General features: G+C 35.5%; 1 protein-coding gene across 1 annotated transcript; it reads right to left on the bottom strand.

Annotated features, from left to right (window-relative positions):
- Positions 1 to 6,519: 6,519 nt before the first annotated feature.
- LOC108366424 (uncharacterized) lies at positions 6,520 to 7,424 on the bottom strand. The gene is made up of 2 exons (XM_017620836.1): positions 6,880 to 7,424; positions 6,520 to 6,827 (listed from the first exon to the last, which is right to left on the bottom strand). Coding segments are annotated over exons 1-2 (480 nt in total). The 5' UTR covers positions 7,359 to 7,424; the 3' UTR covers positions 6,520 to 6,826.
- Between the last annotated feature and the right edge of the window lie 13,863 nt (positions 7,425 to 21,287).

Below are 21,287 nucleotides of genomic sequence, written 5' to 3'. Positions count from 1 at the left end.
ATTAGTACATTTTTATATTGGGCTATTGGTACAAAATAAAAAAGGGGAAATTTTTTTTGTAGTCAAAAGATTGGTACAATTTGTTGGAATAGTTGAAGATTACTTCAGCAGAGCTGGATTACTCTTTATATAAATAAATATGCACGAGGTTAAATTTTATGCTTACAGCTTTATTGAACGATATATAGAGAAGAGAGATTTTCTTACATAGCTACGAATGTTATCGATAGATAGGGCTGAGTGCTGTGTTCGAGTACTCAACACCCCGCCTCAATTTTGGAACGTTGACTTTATAATATTTTACAAATGTCTTGTGATTCAAAAATTGTTATGCTTATATATAGATATGATATAAATGCAAATATATGTAATTTTCAAATATCTTCAAGTTTCAAAATTGTTTAGTTTATATAAGTTATGATATAACAGAGAATTCATTTCTTGTACAATGATTGTACGTTTAGTATGTATATAAATGATTTACTTGTAAATTTAAAGTGAATTCAAGTCAAAAGAAATTTAGTTTGTACATATACATTTTAATATTATATATACTTAAAGTTGTGAGATAGCTTTGATTTGTAAACATACAAGCGTACATTTACGTGTATTTATGTGTATAAACAAGAATATAAACTTTTCTTTTTCTATGCAATTTACAAGAATTTTGTTTGCGTTGATAATTTTATTTTATACATAGTGCTTCTATAACATACATATGTTTATTCGTTCCTAACGGTTTCGTTAATATATCTGATAGATTTTGTTCAACATCTTTTATAAAATGGGCTTTAATATCTATGTGTTTGCTATTTTCAAAGCTTTCAATCATTCGTATGACACTTTGATTGTCAATCAACAAATTTGCTACAACACTAACTTGTGGAACCAGGTCTGTCAAAACACCTTTCAAATATAAAAGTTCGCTTGTTGCCAGTGCTCCTGCTACATATTCAGCTTCTGCGGTAGACAAGGCAACTGCAGTTTGCTTTTTCGAGTACCAATGAACCAGGTTTCCACAATGAAATATAACACCTCCACTCGTACTTTTTCTATCTGACTTGTCGCCTGCCCAGTCTGCATCAGAATACGCTAACAGTTCTATTGTATGCTTGTTATTTTTCGTATAGCATAGTCCTCTATTACTGGTGGCCTTTAGGTAACGTAGTACTCTCTTGCCAGCTTTCCATAAACTTGATGTTGGTTTATCCAAGTGTCGACTCAGATAAGATACCGCATAAGAAATATCAGGTCTGCTGTTCGTTGATATAAATAATAAGCATCCTATTAGTTCTTTAAATGGAACATCTATAATTTCCTCCGTATCCTCTGAAGAGAAATTAATTTCCATTGGAGTTGAAGCTCCTTTACAATTTTCCATGTTGAATTTCTTAAGTATGTTATGTATCATGCGTGTTTGCTTGATTTCTATCTTTTAATTTTTTCTTGATATTTCGAGCCCCAAATATTCTCGAATTTCTCCTAGGTCTTTGACTTTAAATTCGTTTTTCAATTTAGATAATATTTCTATATCTTCACCCAAAATTNTTTCATTTTTTCTTGATATTTCGAGCCCCAAATATTCTCGAATTTCTCCTAGGTCTTTGACTTTAAATTCGTTTTTCAATTTAGATAATATTTCTGTATCTTCACCCAAAATTAATATGTCATCTACGTATATAAGTACCCACGTTTTTTCGCTTAGGTAAAGACAAAAATCATGCTTTGACTGTTCAAACGAGTTATTTATCATAAAATCATGGAATCTTAAATTCCAGCATTTAGGTGCTTCTTTGAGACCATATAGAGCTTTGTTCAGTTTCATAACATTTCCATTTTTTAACTTTAAACCTTTAGGGCATTTTATATAAATATCATTTTCTAATGTCCCATTTAGGAATGCGGTTGGTACGTCCAATTGTTTTAATTTAAGATTTTGCTGTATTGCGTGACTTAGTAAAGTTCTTATTGTTGTTGCTCTTGCAACCGGTGAATAGTATTTCTGGTATGGTTGACTTTGCTGAAATCCTTTTGCTACAATTCTTGCCTTTTTTGTTCCATCTTGTTTTTCTTTAAAAATCCATTTTGTGTCAATTGCTTTTGCTCCTGTTGGTAGAGTTGCTTCTCTCCATGTTTCCAATTTTGTGTGGGCATTCAGTTCAACTTTTATAGCTTTTTTCCTTTCTTTACTTTTTATTGCTTCTTCGAAGTTTTGCGGTTCTCCTGTTAATAGGCAATATGCTACATTTATTTGCTCTTCGATACTCTGTTCAGGTTGTGTTTCATAGTTTTGCTGTAGGTATTTTGGTTGCTTTACTATTCGTCCTGATTTTGTTCTTACTATGTTTTGCGTTTCTACTTGATTTGTTGTGACATCTCTTCTTTCATTTTCTGTCTCAGTCATTTGGTTTTTGTTTTCTTCTTGTTCAACCCTTTCTATTTCATTTCTGACTTCACAGTCATTTGGTTCTTCTTCTTGTTCGTCACTGTTTACTATTTTAAAACTATATGGGTCGCTATCTTCTTTTCTTTTTCTTCTAAATATTTAGTTTGGGTTTCATCAAATCTAGCGTCTCTTGAACAAACTACTTCATTTTCTCTAGGATCCCAGAATCGGTATCCATTCATTGAGTAACCAATAAATCTCATTTCTTTTGCCCTATTTTCGAATTTACTGACTTTGGGTATTTGCATAACCCATGCTTTTGAACCAAATACTTTCAGATTAGATATATTATATTTTCCATATCTCAACTGCGCTGGTATTTTGAAGTTTATTGCGGATGATGGACACCTATTTATTTGATAAACTGCACATCTGACAGCTTCTCTCCACAAATGCTTAGGTAATCCAGTTTCTAACATTAGTGTTCTCGCTTTGTTGTAAATCGTACGGTTCATCCTTTCTGCTACCCCGTTGGACTGAGGAGAATATGCATTTGTATATTGTATTTGAATACCTTTATTATCGCAAAAGTTTGTTAGTATATAATTTTTAAATTCTCCGCCATTGTCGCATCTAATCTTTTTAGTTTTATTGCCTGTTTGTGTTTTTAAAAATTTTATGTATTTGATAATAGTATCTGTAGCCTCATTTTTCTTAGTAAGCAGATATACTACAGTGAAATGACTATAGTCATCTATGATTGTGTGATAATACCTCTCTCCGTTTATTGTTGGATTTTTAACAGGACCTGAAAGGTCTGTGTGCAACAGTTCTCCAACATACTTTGATCTCGGTTTCATTGACTGATTGAATGGCAAACGAGTTGACCTTTCCCTCCATACACGGTCCACATGTCTCATTAGAATATGGTAAATTCAATATTTGCAGGTGCCTTCTATTTGCATGTCCCAGACGTCGGTGCCACAAGTCATTGCCGTCATTAGCAGATTTGTTTGTGCTACTTAACATTGCATGCTGTAAGTTAAGTTTAAGATAAATGGTATAAAGCTTTCCTATCCTTTCTGCATTCATTTTACATTTTTGATCATAAATACTTACAGAATTGTTTGAAAATTTTACATGGTATTTATTTTCTATTAGTTTTTGTACCGATATTAAATTATGTGACAGCCCTTGGACAACTAAACCATTAATTTTCACAATCGTATTATTGTATTTTACTACCAGGCAACCCTTTTCCTTAGCTACTAAGTACTGACCGTTTGCTACATATATTTTTATTTCGTTCTCTAGAGTTTCTAAATTTCTTATATACTTTTTATATTTACTTTGAATTAAATTTTCGGTCGCACCCGAATCTATAACAAAACGTATAGTACTACTATTTAAGTCTTTATGTACGCTACTCGTGTCATGAGCTGTGAACGATACCTCATACTCACTTTCTTCTCGTGCTGCATTGCCGTAATGATAATTTCTTCCTGGCGTATTGTTATTGTTTCTTCCTCTTCCCACATTTCTACTGACATTATGTTGTGCTGCTCGTGCTTGTGGTCTATGCTGCCTTTGATTGTATTTGCCACGTCCATTATTTCCGCTCCAGTAACGACTACGCTGTTGTTGACATTCCGCTGCCTTGTGCCCTGGCTTGTTACATGTATAGCATAAAAATGCTGCGTTTATACCTGCCTCTGGTTTAATTGTTGTAGTTATCTTTATCTCTGCGTCAAGGAGTCTCGCTTTCGTAAACTCAAGTGTTAATTGTTTATCTGTGGATAGCGTTTCCAATGATGTTATTACTAGTTCGTATGCCGATGGCATTGCGGACAGTAGTTGGCACACCTGATCCTCTTCTGATATTGTGCATCCTATCGCAATTAAATCACTTACAGCGGCATCGAACCTACAGTAGAAATCTTGCAACTTTTCATTTTCACCGCACCGTATTGTTATTAATCTCTTTTTGAGATGAAGCCTGTTGTAAATGCTTTACGTTCAAACACTTCTTTAAGGTGCTTTAGCATTTCTTTTGCATTGTTGCATGATTTTATGATTTCCAGATGTTTGTCACTCAGACACTTTACAATGATCGACCGCGCTGTCGCATCATCCTTTCTAAATTTTACGCTATTATTTTGCGTTTCCTCTTCTGTTAATGTATATGCTATCGCCTTTTCTTCTAATATCAATTGGATTCTAAACTTCCAATTATTAAAGTTGGTTTTCTCTGTCAAGACGGGCCATATTTCTTTTTCCGCCATTTTCAGTTTCGCTTTCATTATTTTTGATAAATATAACTTTCTTATGTTTAGGTTCGATTTTGCGTTGCAGCGCAGTGGAAGCGTTTGTTGGAATAGTTGAAGATTACTTCAGCAGAGCTGGATTACTCTTTATATAAATAAATATGCACGAGGTTAAATTTTATGCTTACAGCTTTATTGAACGATATATAGAGAAGAGAGATTTTCTTACATAGCTACGAATGTTATCGATAGATAGGGCTGAGTGCTGTGTTCGAGTACTCAACACAATCGAACCAGAAGAGGCATCTTTGCGGGAAAAACGATATACAGACATTATGGGTATAGTGGACTTAGCCTCAGCCACAATTTCATTTTCATGGAAGCAGGTCTAGCGCAGTTCTGGGAATAAAGGCTTTTAATCCTCTTTTTTTAATTTTGTTGTCCATTAAAAACGTGTTTGCCGCATATGCGTTTTTGAAAATAACTTTGTATAAAGTACGGCCGACCGCCTTTATAAAGTCAATGTCTTTGAATCTTAGGTCTTTTATCTGACCAAAAAGTGTCAGTCCTGTAGTGAATTTTTCATTTTTCATGTTAGGGCACTCTGAAGAGTCAACCAACACAAAGATTTCTCCAAAATTTGGCGGGTAAACAGTAGAAACATTTTCTTTTTGCGCGCGATTATCGCGACATTCGTCATTGGTTGAAAAAGCACAGTTGCCTTTCCCGCCCATTTGCACATTTTGACACGACACTTTCCCGCCATTTTCAGCATTTTCACACGCCATGGCTTCAGCAGAATCACTTACAACATCACCCATTACCTCAGTCATCTTTACCAGTCCTCCATTTTTGGAGAGCTCGTAAAAACCCGTCACTTCTACGTTGTCCATAATTTTAAATTTTTTTGTAGCACCAGCATCCGCATCAGTGATTTCAGGAATCATCGACTGCGGAGTCCGCTCCATTTTCTTGGGTTTGCTTAGTGCCGCGAGCGGCAGCTTAAGCTTTTTATTCTTTTTAAGAGGCACTATGAGAAGACTTTTTATATTTTAAAAAGTATACGACTGGGGGAACGCCCCAGCTAGAAGAGAAACCAAGATCACTCACCTGATTTATTAAAACTGCTCCCAATTATTTAGTTAAATTAAACGCGACGTTAAATTATGAGTAGGGGTTTTAATGCGCAGTATGCTAGAACTGCCAAGCGCAGAACAAAACAAAGGAAAAACAACCACTCAAAAAGCCTTGTTAACTTGCCAGTAGAAGAAGCACAAAATTTATTTTCAGAAAAACGTGGGTGATAGCCGATGGATCAAAAGCCGCGACCGAACCACTCTCGCCCGTTGTCAGAATCCGAATGTGGATTGTTGAATGCAGGGAATGCTCGTTCAATATGTTAAATTGGCTTGAAGGTTGAACGAGTGTAACACTTATGTCGCGCGGTTTTAATAGCAATTATATAAAAAGTGATACGGGAGATGGTACGGGGAGGGGAAATGAGTTCGGTGGACGGTACTGAACCACCGATAAACTTATAATGAGGTGTATAAAATAAAATGTATGATATCGTCCCCTCAATATAACAATAGCGTATGTGCTCATACGCCATTATTTTTTTATTGTATATTTAGAATCTCCATCATTGATTCTATGTCTGGTCAAAATTTCGTCAAATTCTACTTCCACAAAGTGGGTCAAAATGTCATTGGAAAAAATGGTGTATAATTTCTTGTTCAAAAATTTCCTTCAAACAAAAAAAAACAAAAACTTTAAACTCGATTTTCTCAAAACCCCAAAAAAATTATACGCTATTGTTATATTGAGGGGACGAAATGATGTTAAAATTAAAATTTAATTTCAGCTTTTTGAAAAAAATTGGCAAGTTGAGTGATTTTGCTGTGGTTGAGATCGTGAAGGATGTCATGGAAGTTGGCACCATCTTGAAAGATTTCGAGGCCCTCCCGAGCGCTGTTTAAAAAGGAGCAGTGGAATGTTTGATGTATGTAGCTATCTTGCATGCCACATCTACATATATTCGAGTTCCTGGCTTTGATTCTGTAGGGATATTCGCTGTCGTAAGTGCATCCAGTGAGAATGCGGTTGATTATTTTGGTCTCTTTGGCACCTAAGTAGGAGTTGTGGAACCATGCTTTCTTTGATACGCATGGGAAGATCTGCGAAAAGAGGTTTGGTTTGAGGGCTGAGTACGCTAGAAAATCTTCATACCATTTGTGATAAATTTCATTTTTGATACTTCTTAGGGCCTGCTCATTAGTAAGGTTGACATGTGTTTCATCATCAGAATTGAGTGCATCCTTGGCTAGTTCATCGGCCGTTTCGTTGCCAGGAATCCCCTTATGGCTTGGTGTCCATATTATGGTCACCCTGTCAAAGTCTGCTTCCAGTATAGTTTTATGAATAGCACAGATGATATAGTTTTGAGTTCTTTTTTTGCTTAATAATAAACATGCCACTAGACTGTCCGTGAAAATTACTATTTTTCTATGATTGTGTAGTTTAGCCTGCTGTATGGCTTTTAAGATCGCTAAGGTTTCTCCAAAACTGGAGGAAGATTTAAAGTTCAGCTTGAAGGATTGTTTAGTTTTGTCAGAATAGTTGTAAATTGCTACTCCAGTGGCTACACCGCCAACTGAGGCGTCAGTATAGAAGATTTTGTAACCAGTCAAGTCATAATCATGAACCATTTGTCTATAAATGGTTCTGATAGTTTCACTAGGAACATCAGATTTTTTGTTATAGAGGGTTTTAGTAATTATACTAAGCCTAGAGTTATAAGCAACAGGTTGATCAGTTGTCCTGAGGTTGTCAAAGATGTGTCTAAATTTATTGAAAATGAAGCTATAACTGGAGTTCACAATGGGACCATTGAATAGTTGCTCTTTGAGAGATTCATCAAAGGTGATGTTGGTAATTAGCTCTTTTGCAGTGAGCCAATAGGCTCTTTCGGCAGGTGGGAGTTCATTTGCTACCGCATAAATGAGGGGACCTGGTGTAGAGGGGTTTAAGCCAATACTTCTTCTTAAAAAACTATTCTGGTATGTTTGGATCTTTTTATTTGTTGTTTTGGCACAATTTGACATGGAGGATCTGCTGTATTCTATCTTACTTCTCACTATGGTGCGGTAGTAGTTGATGGCAACCTTTGGATGAAGACCTGCTCTTACAGTGGTTATGCACTTAAACAGATTTGAGTTTCTTTGCGATTTTTTAAGTACATCATTATAGTGTTCGCTAACAGCCAATGACGCACTGATATGCCTGCCCAGGAATTTAAGAGCGTTGACCAGCTCTAGTCTTTGATTTTGAAACATTATATTGATGGGTTTTTTGTTGCCTTTGGAGAAGTACATGACTTTAGTCTTGTCTGAGGTGAAAGATAGATTTAGATTGTTACAAAGGTTTGAAAAGTTGTTAATTTTTTCCTGTAGATTGAGAACCGCCTTATCTAGATTGTGATGAGACGACATCAATACGAAGTCGTCCGCAAATTGATACACTTTGGTATTGGTGTCTTCAATGGAGTGTAGTTGTTTTGTGTAAATGTTGAATAGCAGGGGTGAGAGACAGCTTCCTTGTGGGAGGCCATCATTTATATCAATGGTGTCCACCCCCAGAACCAATTTTCTTAAAGCCAAAAAGTTGGAAATAAATTCAATGTAAGTCGGATGTAAACCGATACTAGTCATGACTGTTTTAAGTTGTACCAGACTGACACAGTTATAAGCATTACTGATGTCAGTTGATAAGATAATAGTTTTTAAGCCTTGGTTTTTGAGTATGGCAAGATCATGTAACATATAGTTGATGCAGACGGTGGCGGATTTTTTCTTTCTATAAGCGAAAGAGCGAGATGGTAGCAGTTGGGATTCTTCTACAAAATTGGAAATCCTGTCTTTTATTACCAAGTTTATACATTTTAGAAACACTGGCAGGAGAGCTATTGGTCTAAAGTTAGGTTCTTGTCTCTTTTAGGGATGGGCACTACACTAATTGTACGCCACCTTTCCGGAATCTGATTGGTCAAAAAAACGGCGTTTAACATTGTGCGGATAATGAATGATCTGGTAGGGCTTTAAGCATGCTGTATGTTATTCGGTCAGCACCCCCCGCTGAGTTTCCCTTTTTTTTTTGTAATACATCATGTAGTTCCTCAAACGATATGGCTAGTGCATTTGCAGGCCTTATCTCCTGATTGATTGGCAAGTTGTGGGTAGATACTGGGACTTGAATTTTTAGATGATGAAGATAGTTAAGATTATTTGCATCTGACCAGGATCCCCTATTATTAGTTTTAAAGTCACCTCTCATCGCTTTGACGAACCGCCATGCTTCTTTTGTGGTTGGGTCCTCGTTAAGTTGATCTATCCTTTTTTGAAATTGTTTCTTTTTCGCTTCTTTAACCTGATTCTTCCAGTCTTCTTTTATGTCAAGCAAATTTTGAAAGTTTGGTGGAGTGGGTTCTGTTTTGCACTTTTTATAGGCAATTTTTAGGAATCTGAAACTCTTCATTAGTGAGTCATTCTACTATCCTTTTGGACACCTATTTCCTTGAATGGAATAGGTGGCCGCGTTTAACTCTTCCTCGAATTTGTGATGAATATCATTCACATTAGGGGGTAAGTTGAGATGTTCTAACTCTCTCATAAGTTTGTGTTTAGCTAGAAACCTGGGCGAGATGTTTTCAATTGTGCTGTTTTCGATTGTTATTGGAAAATGGTAACTGCCCCCTATTCTAATAGGGTCAGTTTTCCATCTAAAGGATAGTCTGCTGTTGGAAAAGGATAGATCTAAAACAGACCCACTAGGGAGAGCTAGATTGTTTTTAAAAGTAATTGACCCATCATTCAATGCCCAGAAGTTGAACTCAGCTATGATTTTATGCAGATTGTTTCCTCGACAGGTAGTTATCTGATCCCCCCCATACTCTGGCTCTCGCATTGAAGTCCCCTAGTATTAGGACATTTTCAAAGTTTTCTAGAAAGGTTAACAGTCTGTTCATCTCATTTTTAAAGAGTTCAATGGGTATTGTTTGTGGGAAGTAGGTTGCGCAAAGTACTAAATTCGGTTTAAGGTTTTTCGTTTGAATAGTCAGTATGTCAAGTTCAGAGTTAAAAGACAGTTTACGAAATTTTATTCTTTTCTTTAGGACTATGGCTACACCACCATATCCGTCATCTCTATTTTTCTCAATTATGTTAAAATCTATAATGTTTCTGTGGGGTTGTTCGTTAGAACTAAAAATTTCACTCAAAACAGCTATGTCATAGTTGTACTGATTTAGAAAAAATTCAGTTGTGTCAATATTCGCATTAAGTGATTGACAGTTGTGTTGTAGGATCTTCATCATACACTCTGTGGGGCACACTGCACCCTTGCTTCATAATTTCTAACTCGTCCTGTATTATTATTTGTTCAAATTTTTGTTTAAGTTGTAAAATTTCGGTAAGTGGTTTGCTCAGCTGCTCATTAATGCAGAGGGTCTGGGTAATCTTGACGAGGTCGCTAAGTATCCTCTCCATCTCTGTAACTTTGTTTTTAACATATTCTGGTTTATCGAACACCGGAGTTGTTTCTATTCTGTCACGTATGTCCCTGGACCTCTCAACCGTCCTACTACTCCTAGCCTGCGTTGCATTTGCTTTATTAGCTACCCAGCTGTATTTAATTTTGGTCATCCTTCTGTTGACGCTAGTGTCTATTTTTCGTGTTGCTATCGCGTGATAGTGCCGGAAAATCTGCATCGTCTGCAGCCAAAATGTCAAATTGATTCTGTACATTTGGAAAATATGTCTGAAGAGTTTCTCTCCTAGAAATTTTTTTCACTGCCCTAATATGATTTACCATAGCTTCCTTCTCCCATGTTGGGCACTTGGTTTTGTCTGAAGATGAGTGTTCAGTGCTGCCGCACAGAATGCACCTTTTCCTGCATGAGCTCTCCTCACAACTGCCTTCACCACACATGATGCACCTCTTTTTGGACTTGCATGAGAATTGGGTATGCCCTAGCCTACCACAATTCATGCACTGCCTTAAAGGTGGTATGAAAAAATCAACATATAGTTTCGTATAGTCTAGGATGATGTACTTAGGAACTTCCTTTCCAGCAAAGCCTAACTTGATCGTGGTTGTAGGGGAATAGGTATTGTCCTCCAACTTTCTAGAAAAACGTTTCACTGACCTAATCGGGGCGCTGGATATGGCGTTGGCCATGATCTGAGAATCGGTGTAAGAAGTGGGGATGCCTCTAACGACACCGTATGACTCCAATGCGGTTTTTGGAATGAAGGGTCTCAGCCCTAGATCACTGATCTTCTTGTTTAAAATAAAATTGTTTGCAGATGCGCAGTTTTTAAAGGTAACTTTGTAGAGGGTTTTGCCAATTGACTGTATAAAGTCTATATCTTTAATATTCAAATGCTTAATTTTAGTGAAAAGGGTCAAGCCATTTGTTCTTCTATCATTTTGCATGTCTTTGCACTCAGATGAGTCTACTAGAGCAAGAATTATGCCAGAAAAATTTGGCGGATATAATTGTACATCGTTTAAAATCACCGTATCATTTTTTTCCTCCACTGTACTTGCACTATGTGTACCATCGGGCGCACATAGCGGTACTGTGTCGTCCGTTATGTTTCCGTTTGACGCATCGGCGTCGCCTACCATTTCATCATCACGCACATTTTCATCAAAATTGACTTCACCTATGGCACCCATTTCAGCTTTTATCTCTGCCAAATCATGCGTCTTTAGATATTTCACTATTTTCTCTTGCGTATTTTTCTTGAACTTCATGCCTCTAGCAAGGTTAGCGCTCGAGAAAGCCTCAAATTTTTCAGCCGTTGGCGTCTTCGACGCGGCTTTTCTTTTTACTGCCGTATGCGGCAGGTTTTCACTTGTAAAAAAACCACTATCAACAGAAAAAAGATTTTCCACACCTCACGAAAAATGCAAAATCACTCACCTGTAAAAACGTCTATCCTTTTGGTGGTTGATAATTAATGAGAAAATTAACGAAATCAGAAGCTGTTTTTTGGCCTATACCGCTATGCGTATGGCCTTTGCTGTACTTCACTGTAGAAAACTAAAAGTATAAGTTGTAGGCGCCAAAAGAAATCCACTAGATTATGCGCAAGACTCGTCCACACTCGCTCGCTGTTTGAAGGGGAATGGAATTAGGATTTAACTTCGATTTTTTTGCAAAAATTCGGGTTATAATCCCTAAGCGCGGCCGAGGGCCGCCTACGCGGAAAGGAATTCTACACAAAAATACTGTGGACGCAAGTAAAAATTGCGATTTTTGGCCATTTTTCTAAGTGGTCCGTAGGAAACCATAGGGGGCCTAGGTGGTCGGGGGTTGCATTTTTGTCAATAGCGGTTCATGCCCTTTCCAAAAAGGTCGGTTGGAGGTGCCACGCCCACTCTCCCTTCGCCCCCGCACCTTTACCGAACGGCCATAATGGAAAGTTTCCCCAACGATTTTTGTAGATGTGGTCAAATTGATCACTATCTTCATCAAACCTTTGACTGCAGTCCGCTCAATGAAGCCAGGGAGGAATTCGAGGTCCTCCAGAATTGTACTAACTTCACTGAAATATTTCACAATTTTGATAAACACAATCGCTCAACTAGCGGAATTTTTGGGAAAATTTTCCAATACGGAACCCGGCTTTTAAAAAAACAAAAATGAGGGGGTTTAGAGCGGCTTTTTGTGATTGTAAATCTGAAAACCCCACCCTCCGGAGGCTTGTAGTTTTTATGAAAATTGAATTTTAAGTTGCAAAAAATGTCAACTTCAACCTCACTTTTTGCTTTGTAAACCAATTGTACTACAATGTCGGTGCTGCCACACAACAAAAAATGCCCATAAAAAAAAGCACTGAAAACGAGAAACAATAAAAACGGGCATTGTAATTAACTTTTTTTTTTAATTAAATATCGATGTATTGATAAAAAAAAAGTGATTTAGTCTAAAATCGAGAGATTTTGTAATAAAAATGTTAACTTAGTTATTTATCGAAGTATTGATTTTCATGGGAAAAGCGGCGAAAGCGAAAATTTTTAATAAAACATCGCGCGATTTTTGACGTAGAATACGTCTTACCTTAAGGTATGGGGGCTATGTTCAAATGTTGTAGTTGTAATTTTTAGAGCTTCACAAAAACGCTTATTGCACGAGAACTAATAAAGCGATTTCAAAGAAAAGTGTGGCGTTTTAAAGATAAAATTCCAAACCTGTCGACAGATTCATTTTTGTAAATAACCAATTCGGTTTCTGTCGTAAAAACAACGGTAAACATTGCCTTATTTTGGGGTAAATTTTGAGCCTTTAAAGTGCTCTAGCAACTTATTGTTGGCATATATAACTTTCATTTTCGGGATATAGGTTCTTTGGAGCAGTAGAAATATTATCGGGTACAAATTTTATATAAATTTAACAAATATTGAGCATTTTAAGGCAAAAAATTGTTGAAAAAATTTGCAAATTTTTTTCATTACCAAAATGCTCGAAAACCGCTCAAATGATTTTGTTTTTGTTTTATTTAATCAAAAATTCAAGAGTTTTCCTTTCGTTTGGTATATGGGAAGTATTGGTTGATATCTTGTATATATGTTTATTTTATTCAAATATATGGGCATAAATGATTTTCCATACATAATCACCTCGTCATCATTTTGCAAACACGTGCATATGTTGGAAGTGTGGCATGGAGACAAAAAGTATGTATGTGTCCGTAAGTACATATTTCGGGGTTTATCGGTATAATAATCGATACTTTGTCGGTTTTATTACCGATGTTTTTATCGATTTTGCTATCGAAATTTTTATCGATAATGTTATTGATTTTGCTATCGATATTTTCGGAACTTATCGATATAATGATCGGTATTTTTTCGATTTTGTTATCGATATTTTTTCTCGATTTTGTTATAGATATTTTGTTGACTTTGTTGTGGATTTTGTTATCGACACTGTAATCGATTTTATGATAGATTATTTATCGATTTTGTTATCGATATTTTTATCGATTTTGTTATCGATTTTATTACCGATATTTTTATAGATTTTGTTGTCGGTATTTTAATCGATTTTGTAATCGATATTTTTACCGGTTTTGCTATCGATATTGTTATAGATTTTTTTATAGGTTTTATATTCGATATTTTTATTGATGTTGCTATCGATATTGGTATCGATATTTTTATGGATTTTGTTATGGATTTTGTTATCGACTTTATAATCGATGTTGTTATCGACTTTGTTATCGATTTTGTAATCGATATTAAGATAGATTTTGTAATCGATTTTGTAATCAGTATTGTTATCGATTTTGCTATCGATTTTGCTTTCGATATTGTTTCGATTTTGATATCAATATTTTCATCGATTTCTTTATCGATTTTGCTACCGATATTATTATCGCTTTTGTTATCGATATTTTTTGCTTAGTGTGTGCTTTTGTTTTTTTACTTGGATATGCTCTTAACCATACCACGTATTCTACGTTTAAATTTAGCGGCTGTATCTCCGATACAGCCTGCAGGCCAAGACGAAGGCGCTGGACTGTTCCTTTTTTTATTAACAATTTTCATTATTTATCGAAGTATTGATTTTTATGGGAAAAGCGCCGCAGGCGAAAATTTTTAATAAACAAATCGCGCGATTTTTTATTAAAAATGTTCATTATTTATCGAAGTATTGATTTTTATGGGAAAAGCGCCGCAGGCGAAAATTTTTAATAAACAAATCGCGCGATTTTTTATTAAAAATGTTCATTATTTATCGAAGTATTGATTTTTATGGGAAAAGCGCCGCAGGCGAAAATTTGTTTGTTTGTTTTTAACCGTTCCTTTGAAGAAGTCAGTATTTATCTGGAGCTTTGTGGTACTTATTTTCTCTTGTGTAACCGTTGTTATATTTTTGAAAATGTCTTCAAATTTTTGAAATATATGGGTGTAACTGGTTGAAAATCTTAGTTGGTTATTCATCAATAAATCTTTTGTGGGTAGGGCAAAGGCCCATGTTTTAATAATTTCTTTTGCCGTCGAGAGCTGGATTCGATAGTGTAGTGGAAGTTCTGCTGCCATGTGGTAAATTACATGAACTGGTGTTGAACGAATTAATCCCAGACATTTCCTCATTTATTTGTTGTTACAGCTAGACAGTTTCGCTAGTGCGTTTTTAGAGATGTTTGCAAACGACGATGCGGCATACTCAAGTTTGGATCTCGCAAAAGTTTTGTAAAAATTTAGTACTTTAGTTAGTGAAATGCCAAAGGTGCAACCACTTAGCGATTTTAAGAAGCTACAGGTTCTATCTACTTTATTAACTATTTCACTTATGTGTTGATTAGCCGAATTATTTTTATTTATGAATCTGCCTAGATATTTTATTGAATTCACCTGGTTAAGAGTAATGTTGATCTGGATGTTTAGTACTTTTCTCCTATTATTAAAGTGGATGACATTAGTTTTACTGAGGTTTAGTTTGAGATCCATTAGGTCGCATTTAGTTATGAACATTTCCAATTTTTGTTTTAATTGTCTGCAGGCTGTTTCTAGATTATTGTTTGTTGAAATAAGAAAAAAATCATCGGCAAACTGAAATGGTGTGCTGTTGTCATCATTTAGTTGGTGCAAATCTGCCGTATATAAATTAAAGAGAATCGGGCTGATGTCACTGCCTTGTAGTAATCCTCTATTGACTTCTATGCTCTGTGCTCCAAGATGGATAGTCCTTTTGCTCAAGAAGTTATGAATCCAGCCAGCAACTGGTTCAGATATTTGAAATTGTATTAAGATATTTGTCATCTTTCCAATGTTTATATTATCGTAGGCTTTTTCCAGGTCAATACATGCTCCTACTACATGTTTTCCCAAACTTTTCTGATGTAATATATTGTTAATAAGGTCATTTATACATAGTGATGTCGATAGTCGTTTACGAAACGCATATGATCTCGGAGGTAACAGGTTGTTGTTTTCAATGTGATTGTCTAAATGCATTTTGATTAGCCCTTCCATGGTTTTGAGTACTGTTGATAATAGCGATATTGGTCGGTAATTTTCGACCATTGCTGGGTCTTTACCCGGTTTCGGAATTGGTACCACTTTTATTTGTCTCCATTCTTCTGGGATTTGACCTCCGTTCCAAATATTCCTCAGTATTTTGAAAAGCTCTTCTTTTCCCGAGTCCTGTAAGCTATTTAGCATCCTATAGGAAATCCCATCTAGACCTTTCGCTGAGTCCGGTTTTCTGCTATGTAGGAAGTCTATAAAGTTATTAAAAGTAAATTCCGGTATATTATTTTCAAATTGTGGGTTATTATTAAACGCAATAATTGCAGGTGACTGGGTGGAACTAGTTCGGTTAGCTATTATTTGTAAATATTCATATTTTTGTGAATTGTTCCAGCTGTTGTTAGTTGATTTGGTGCATCCATATTTTTTAAGTCTATTTATTTCATTCCATATAAATTTGTTGTTTTTTGTTTCGTTGATGTCTTGCAGGAGTTGGTTGAAATTTTCCTTTTTGCTGATTTTAATTTCTTTTCTGAGGTTGGCTTGTGCTTCAGCGAGTTTTTGGAGATTTTCTGCTGTTCTTTAAGCTTCATATCTGGCTCTAGCATTATTTCGTAATTTATACAGTCTTGCCACTTCATTGTTCCACCATTTTTTGGGTACGTATTTATTGTTATTGTTGATTGTTATCGTGTTTTTATTTATAAGGTCTTTAATGTTTGTGTTGAACTCCTGTAGGGAATTTCCAATCCTTAATTGTGTTATGCCATCTAGTATTTTATTATTAAGTATTTTGATCGTGTTTGTGATTTTTGGTTTAAACTTCTTATCTTATCCAATTCAATTAATATCGGGTGGTGGTTACTGCCGGTAATTTTCAGTGGTAGTGTCTTCCAAGTTATGTTTTGACTGCCTTTGTTGCAGAACGTGACGTCTATCCAAGAAGAAGTGTTGACTGTACGGAAAGTCGTACTACCGTCGTTTAGACACACAAAGTCATAGTCGTTCGCATTATTTTCTAGTATGTCACCTTTAACGTCTGTGCTGTTTCCTCCCCAAAGTGTTGATCTGCAATTCACATCTCCAGCTATTACCTGGTAAATTATGAGCCATAATAAATGTTTTCCCGAGTTCCGTTTTAAATTCTAAAGTTGTCATATCCGGTGGGCAGTATATACTAAATATGTTAATGTTATTCTTTAAGTTAAGGGTGGTGATTCCGATTATGTCCGCTGTTGTGTTAAATTTAATAATTGAGAATTGTATGTGTTTCTTAATATAGATACCGGTACCCCCGTATCCGTCTATCCTGTACTTTCCAATGAAGTTGTATTGTGCGAGGGATGTTGTACTATTGTTGGTCAGCCAGATTTCGCTTAGAATCGCAATGTCAATATTTTCATGTTGTAATGTTAGCTCTAAAAGTTCTTTGTTATTGTTTTTCCTAAGGCTCTGTATATTATATTGTATAATTTTCATTTTTGGAGTTGATTTTTAATTTAAATAGATCTGATAATACGTTAAGTTGTTTTAGTCCATTGTGTATGTTAGCTAATAATTCGTATTCTTCGTTATTTTGCATATGTGGTGCCTTTTGAATCATAAAGTCTGATATAAGTTTGCTCAATCTCTCTGAAATCTTTTCTTGTGCTTGTATATCTGTGTTCGTATGGAAAAGTAGCTTATGTCGAAACGCTGGCTTTAGTATAATGCGGCATTCGCTTTATTCTTTAAACGCACAGAAATTTTTCGATGAGACTTAATAAGAATAATGACTTGCTAGTATCGGAACTATTTCTGGCACGTTTATTTGCCAAACGTTGTTCAACAGCTCAGTTGCTGTGAGTCATTCGCAATCGCATGCTGCGAATGCCGATTTATACTAAATCCAGCTCTTCGACATAAGCTACTTTTCCATACGAACACAGATATGTTCACCAGCCTCTTTTGGGAATGCCAGTTCTGTGATTTTTTCCTTTTCTTTAGTAGCTTCTTTCCATTCTCTCACTGTTGCCTCTGCATTTTCTATTTCTCTCTTTCGATTCGGATAGTTTTTAACCATTTTGGCAAATGAGTTGTGTTTGTGCAGGAATTTAGCTGACTCCATAGTATTGTTGTACATGTTTAATGTTGGTGTTTTTGTTAGTTGTGGGAAATCTTTATCTAGTGTACTGTCGTCTTTGAGTAATTCGAATCTATTTCCGAATATACTGGAGTATTTAGCTCTTGCTTTTCGTATCTGTAGATTTTCTAAAGTCATAATCCGTTTAATCGTATACGCCTTGAGTCTAGCCGGGCATTCCTTAAAAGTGGCTTCATGGTCTTCTTTACAGTTGACACACTTGGGTCTATCGCAATTTACACTCTTGTCATGTGTTTCTCCACACTTCACACATATGGTTGTAGGTTTTTTGCAATGCTGGGCAAAGTGGTTAAACCTGTAACACCTGTAGCACTGAGCAAATAAAATGAAATGTTTGACGTTAATTTTCGTGTATTCAAAAGAGATCTCGTTTGGAATTTCTAACCCGTCAAAAATTAGTTTGACTCTTTTTGTCGGAATTTTAATACTGCCTTCCGTGCGCATTACTCTAATTACTCTCACGATCTGAATCGGCGATTTAATTCCCTGCATTAGTTCTGTCTCAGTTGTGCCAATAGGAATATCGAAAATAATCCCCATTTTAGTGACAAAATGTGTGAAAATTTTTGGTTCATATTCATGTTTCATTATTTCTTGGTTTTGAGAAAAGTTATTGGCTGCTGGTGCATTTGTAAACGTAAGTTTACATCTGCCATAACCTATTTTAGTCACGTCATCCAGATCTTGTATATTTAATACAAATTGCGTTAATTGGGCTTCTTTCCTCATTCTTTGCATGTTTGTCCAAATATACTATATATGGTCCTTTATGGTTAGTATTATATGTTAAGTTTAACTTACTAGTTCCTGTGGTATTGATTTGGTTATGGTGAGTGTTCGTTGTCGTTTCCATGTTGGGTATAAAACCTGTTACCTTCACGGATCCAGTATCTCCCGTTAACCAATCATCTTTTCTTGGCATTTTAAATTTTGCTCCCGACTTACTTCGGCTCCTACTTCTCCGCGTGTCTTTGGCAGAGGGACGCTCTAGTCCCTCGCCATCGTCCTCCATGGTTGGTCGATCCCTTTTGTAGCTTATCCTTGTAGTGTTGTTTATTAATATGAAATCTATATTTGTCTGTTTATATGTATTTGGTTATGCTAAGCGCAAAATAATTTCCAATTAATCTTATTTAATTTAATATTTTTTTAATTAGTCGATTGCGTGGGAAAATTTTTTCGCGCGTCCTTAGCGTTGCCAGATTCGAATCCCTTCGTGATTCTTGTATTATTGAATCATGGTATCTTCGTTTCGTTGTTGCTTAGTGTTGCCAGACATTCTGTCAGCCCACATTGGAATTAAATTATACACGAGTATGGCAAACTCGAGGAATCAGTGTGTCAGTTTGTGGCTTGGCCATATCTCAATAGAGAGAAACTAAACTTTAAAACTAATTCCTTCAAACTTTCATTACAAATCAGAGCCTGAGGAAATGAAGCAAAAATCATCCGCAAATTGTAGAAGCTGGAGGTTATCATCTGTAAGCTCATAAAGGCTTGAGGTGTATACATATATTGAAGTACAATGGTGACAGGCAGCTGCCTTGTGGTATACCATTATAGATTTCAGTAGTATTATTACCAATATTAAGAACTCTGAAAGCAAGGAAGTTAACTATCCACTCAATATAAAGATTTTCAACATTAAGTTCAATAAGCAGGTTGTTTAGAATTTTTATATCTACACAGTTGTAGGCATTGGAAATATCCATGGTGCAGAGAATTACCTGTTTCTTATTGGATTTAATTAAGCTTATATTGTGTAGAATGTGATTAATACATACAGCAGACGATTTGTTTTTCCTGTAGGCAAAGGAATTTTCGGGAAGCATATTGTTGTTCTCTATGAAGCAGTATAGCCTTTCTTTTATGCATAAGTTTATCAGTTTCAGTAAAACAGATATTAAGGCAATTGGACGAAAGTTATTGAAGTCGTTCAGATCCTTCTCTTTTTTGGGGTATTGGGACTATTTTTATAATTCGCCAGTGGTCAGGTATCTGATTTGAAAGAAATATATCATTTAGGGATGTTTTTAGAGCATTTAGGGTAATTTCAGGAAGCGATTTCAGCATTTGATATGTTATTTTGTCCACACCAGCCGCTGACCTTTTTTTTCCTAGTTAGGCTGCTAGATATCTCATCAAATGTAAGAGCTAGACTCGGATCAGACTCTACTGTTTTATTCAGTGCTAGTCTAGTGGTTTGACTGGGGACCTGCCTGTTTAATAAATCTAGAAAGCTCATATCGTTCTCATGATTCCAATAGGAGTTATTTTGGTTGTAATCGCCTCTTAGAGCTTTTACAAACCGCCACACATTTCTACCATTATCAGTATTAATTTCTTCAATTTTATTATTGAAGTTAGCCTTTTTGGCCTTCTTAACCTCCTTCCTCCATTCTTTCTGCTGAATCAATAGGTTCTCAAAGTTTACAGGACTGGGGAAATTATTAGCTTTCTTAGTAGCCACAGTCAAAAGCCTGTACATTTTGCTTAAGTTTTCATTCCACCAAGCCTTGGGCTTCCTGTCATTTTTAACTATATATGTAGCACTTTATTTCTTCTCCCAGCCGGCAAAATCATCGTAAACAAGCTCGTAATTGGATATTTTCTCGAGAAAAGCCGGATTAAAAATCGTTTGTGATAGCCATTTACGACTCTTTTTCGAACACTTTTTCGCTTTAAATTGTGCATCGCCTACGAACAGTCGTAAACGGATCGAAAAAGCATTCGTGTGCGAATCTTTTTACGTCCGTTTTTTAATTGTAAACAAGTCTCGTAAACGATTAATTTACGTTAAAAAAGCGTTTTTTTACACTGCTTTATCTACTGTTTTTGAATGCTAAAAATAAAGGCAATTAATAAATTCAAATTATTGTAGTTATTTTATTGAATAGAATTATAATTAATAAATATTTATAGTACCGGATCAAAGTATTGGCACAGAGAATTTTTCGCAATGTATGCAAAGTTTTTTACTTGAATTTCTTTTCGCACATTTTTTTTTTAATATAGTTAGTATGAAGACCTACTTTCAAATCAGATTTTTGAGAAAAATTCTAAGTATGCAGTTTTATGTATATCCTATTATATTTTAGTATAACATAGTGCAAGCTTGAAGTTGTCAGAAAACCGCGTTGATTTTTGACAAGTTTTTTACGCATGCAAATTATGTGCGACATTTTTTTCTTGTATGAAAGGAACTGCGTATAAAAAATTGCCAAAAAACAATGAGGTTTTCTAGCTATTCAAGCGTGCACTTTATTATACTAAAATTAAATGGGCTATAAAACTGCATAATTAGAATTTTTCTAAAAAATCTGATTTGAAAGTAGAACTTCATACTAGCTATATTTTTATAAAAAACAATTAGAGAAGAAATCAGAATAAAAAACTTTGCATTCATGGCGAAAAATTCTCTGTGCCAATATTTTTTCCCGGCACTGTATAT

This window comes from Rhagoletis zephyria, unplaced genomic scaffold (genome assembly GCF_001687245.7).
Source record: "Rhagoletis zephyria isolate East Lansing unplaced genomic scaffold, Rhagoletis_zephyria_1.1 Rzeph_scaffold_02263, whole genome shotgun sequence".
Classification (NCBI taxonomy): domain Eukaryota; kingdom Metazoa; phylum Arthropoda; class Insecta; order Diptera; family Tephritidae; genus Rhagoletis; species Rhagoletis zephyria.
This window is presented reverse-complemented; position numbering and strand designations above follow the sequence as displayed.

Bases quoted from the DNA above. Each gene is read 5' to 3' on its own strand.
- LOC108366424 (XM_017620836.1), bottom strand. From the start codon at position 7,358: ATGGTTCATGATTATGACTTGACTGGTTACAAAATCTTCTATACTGAC.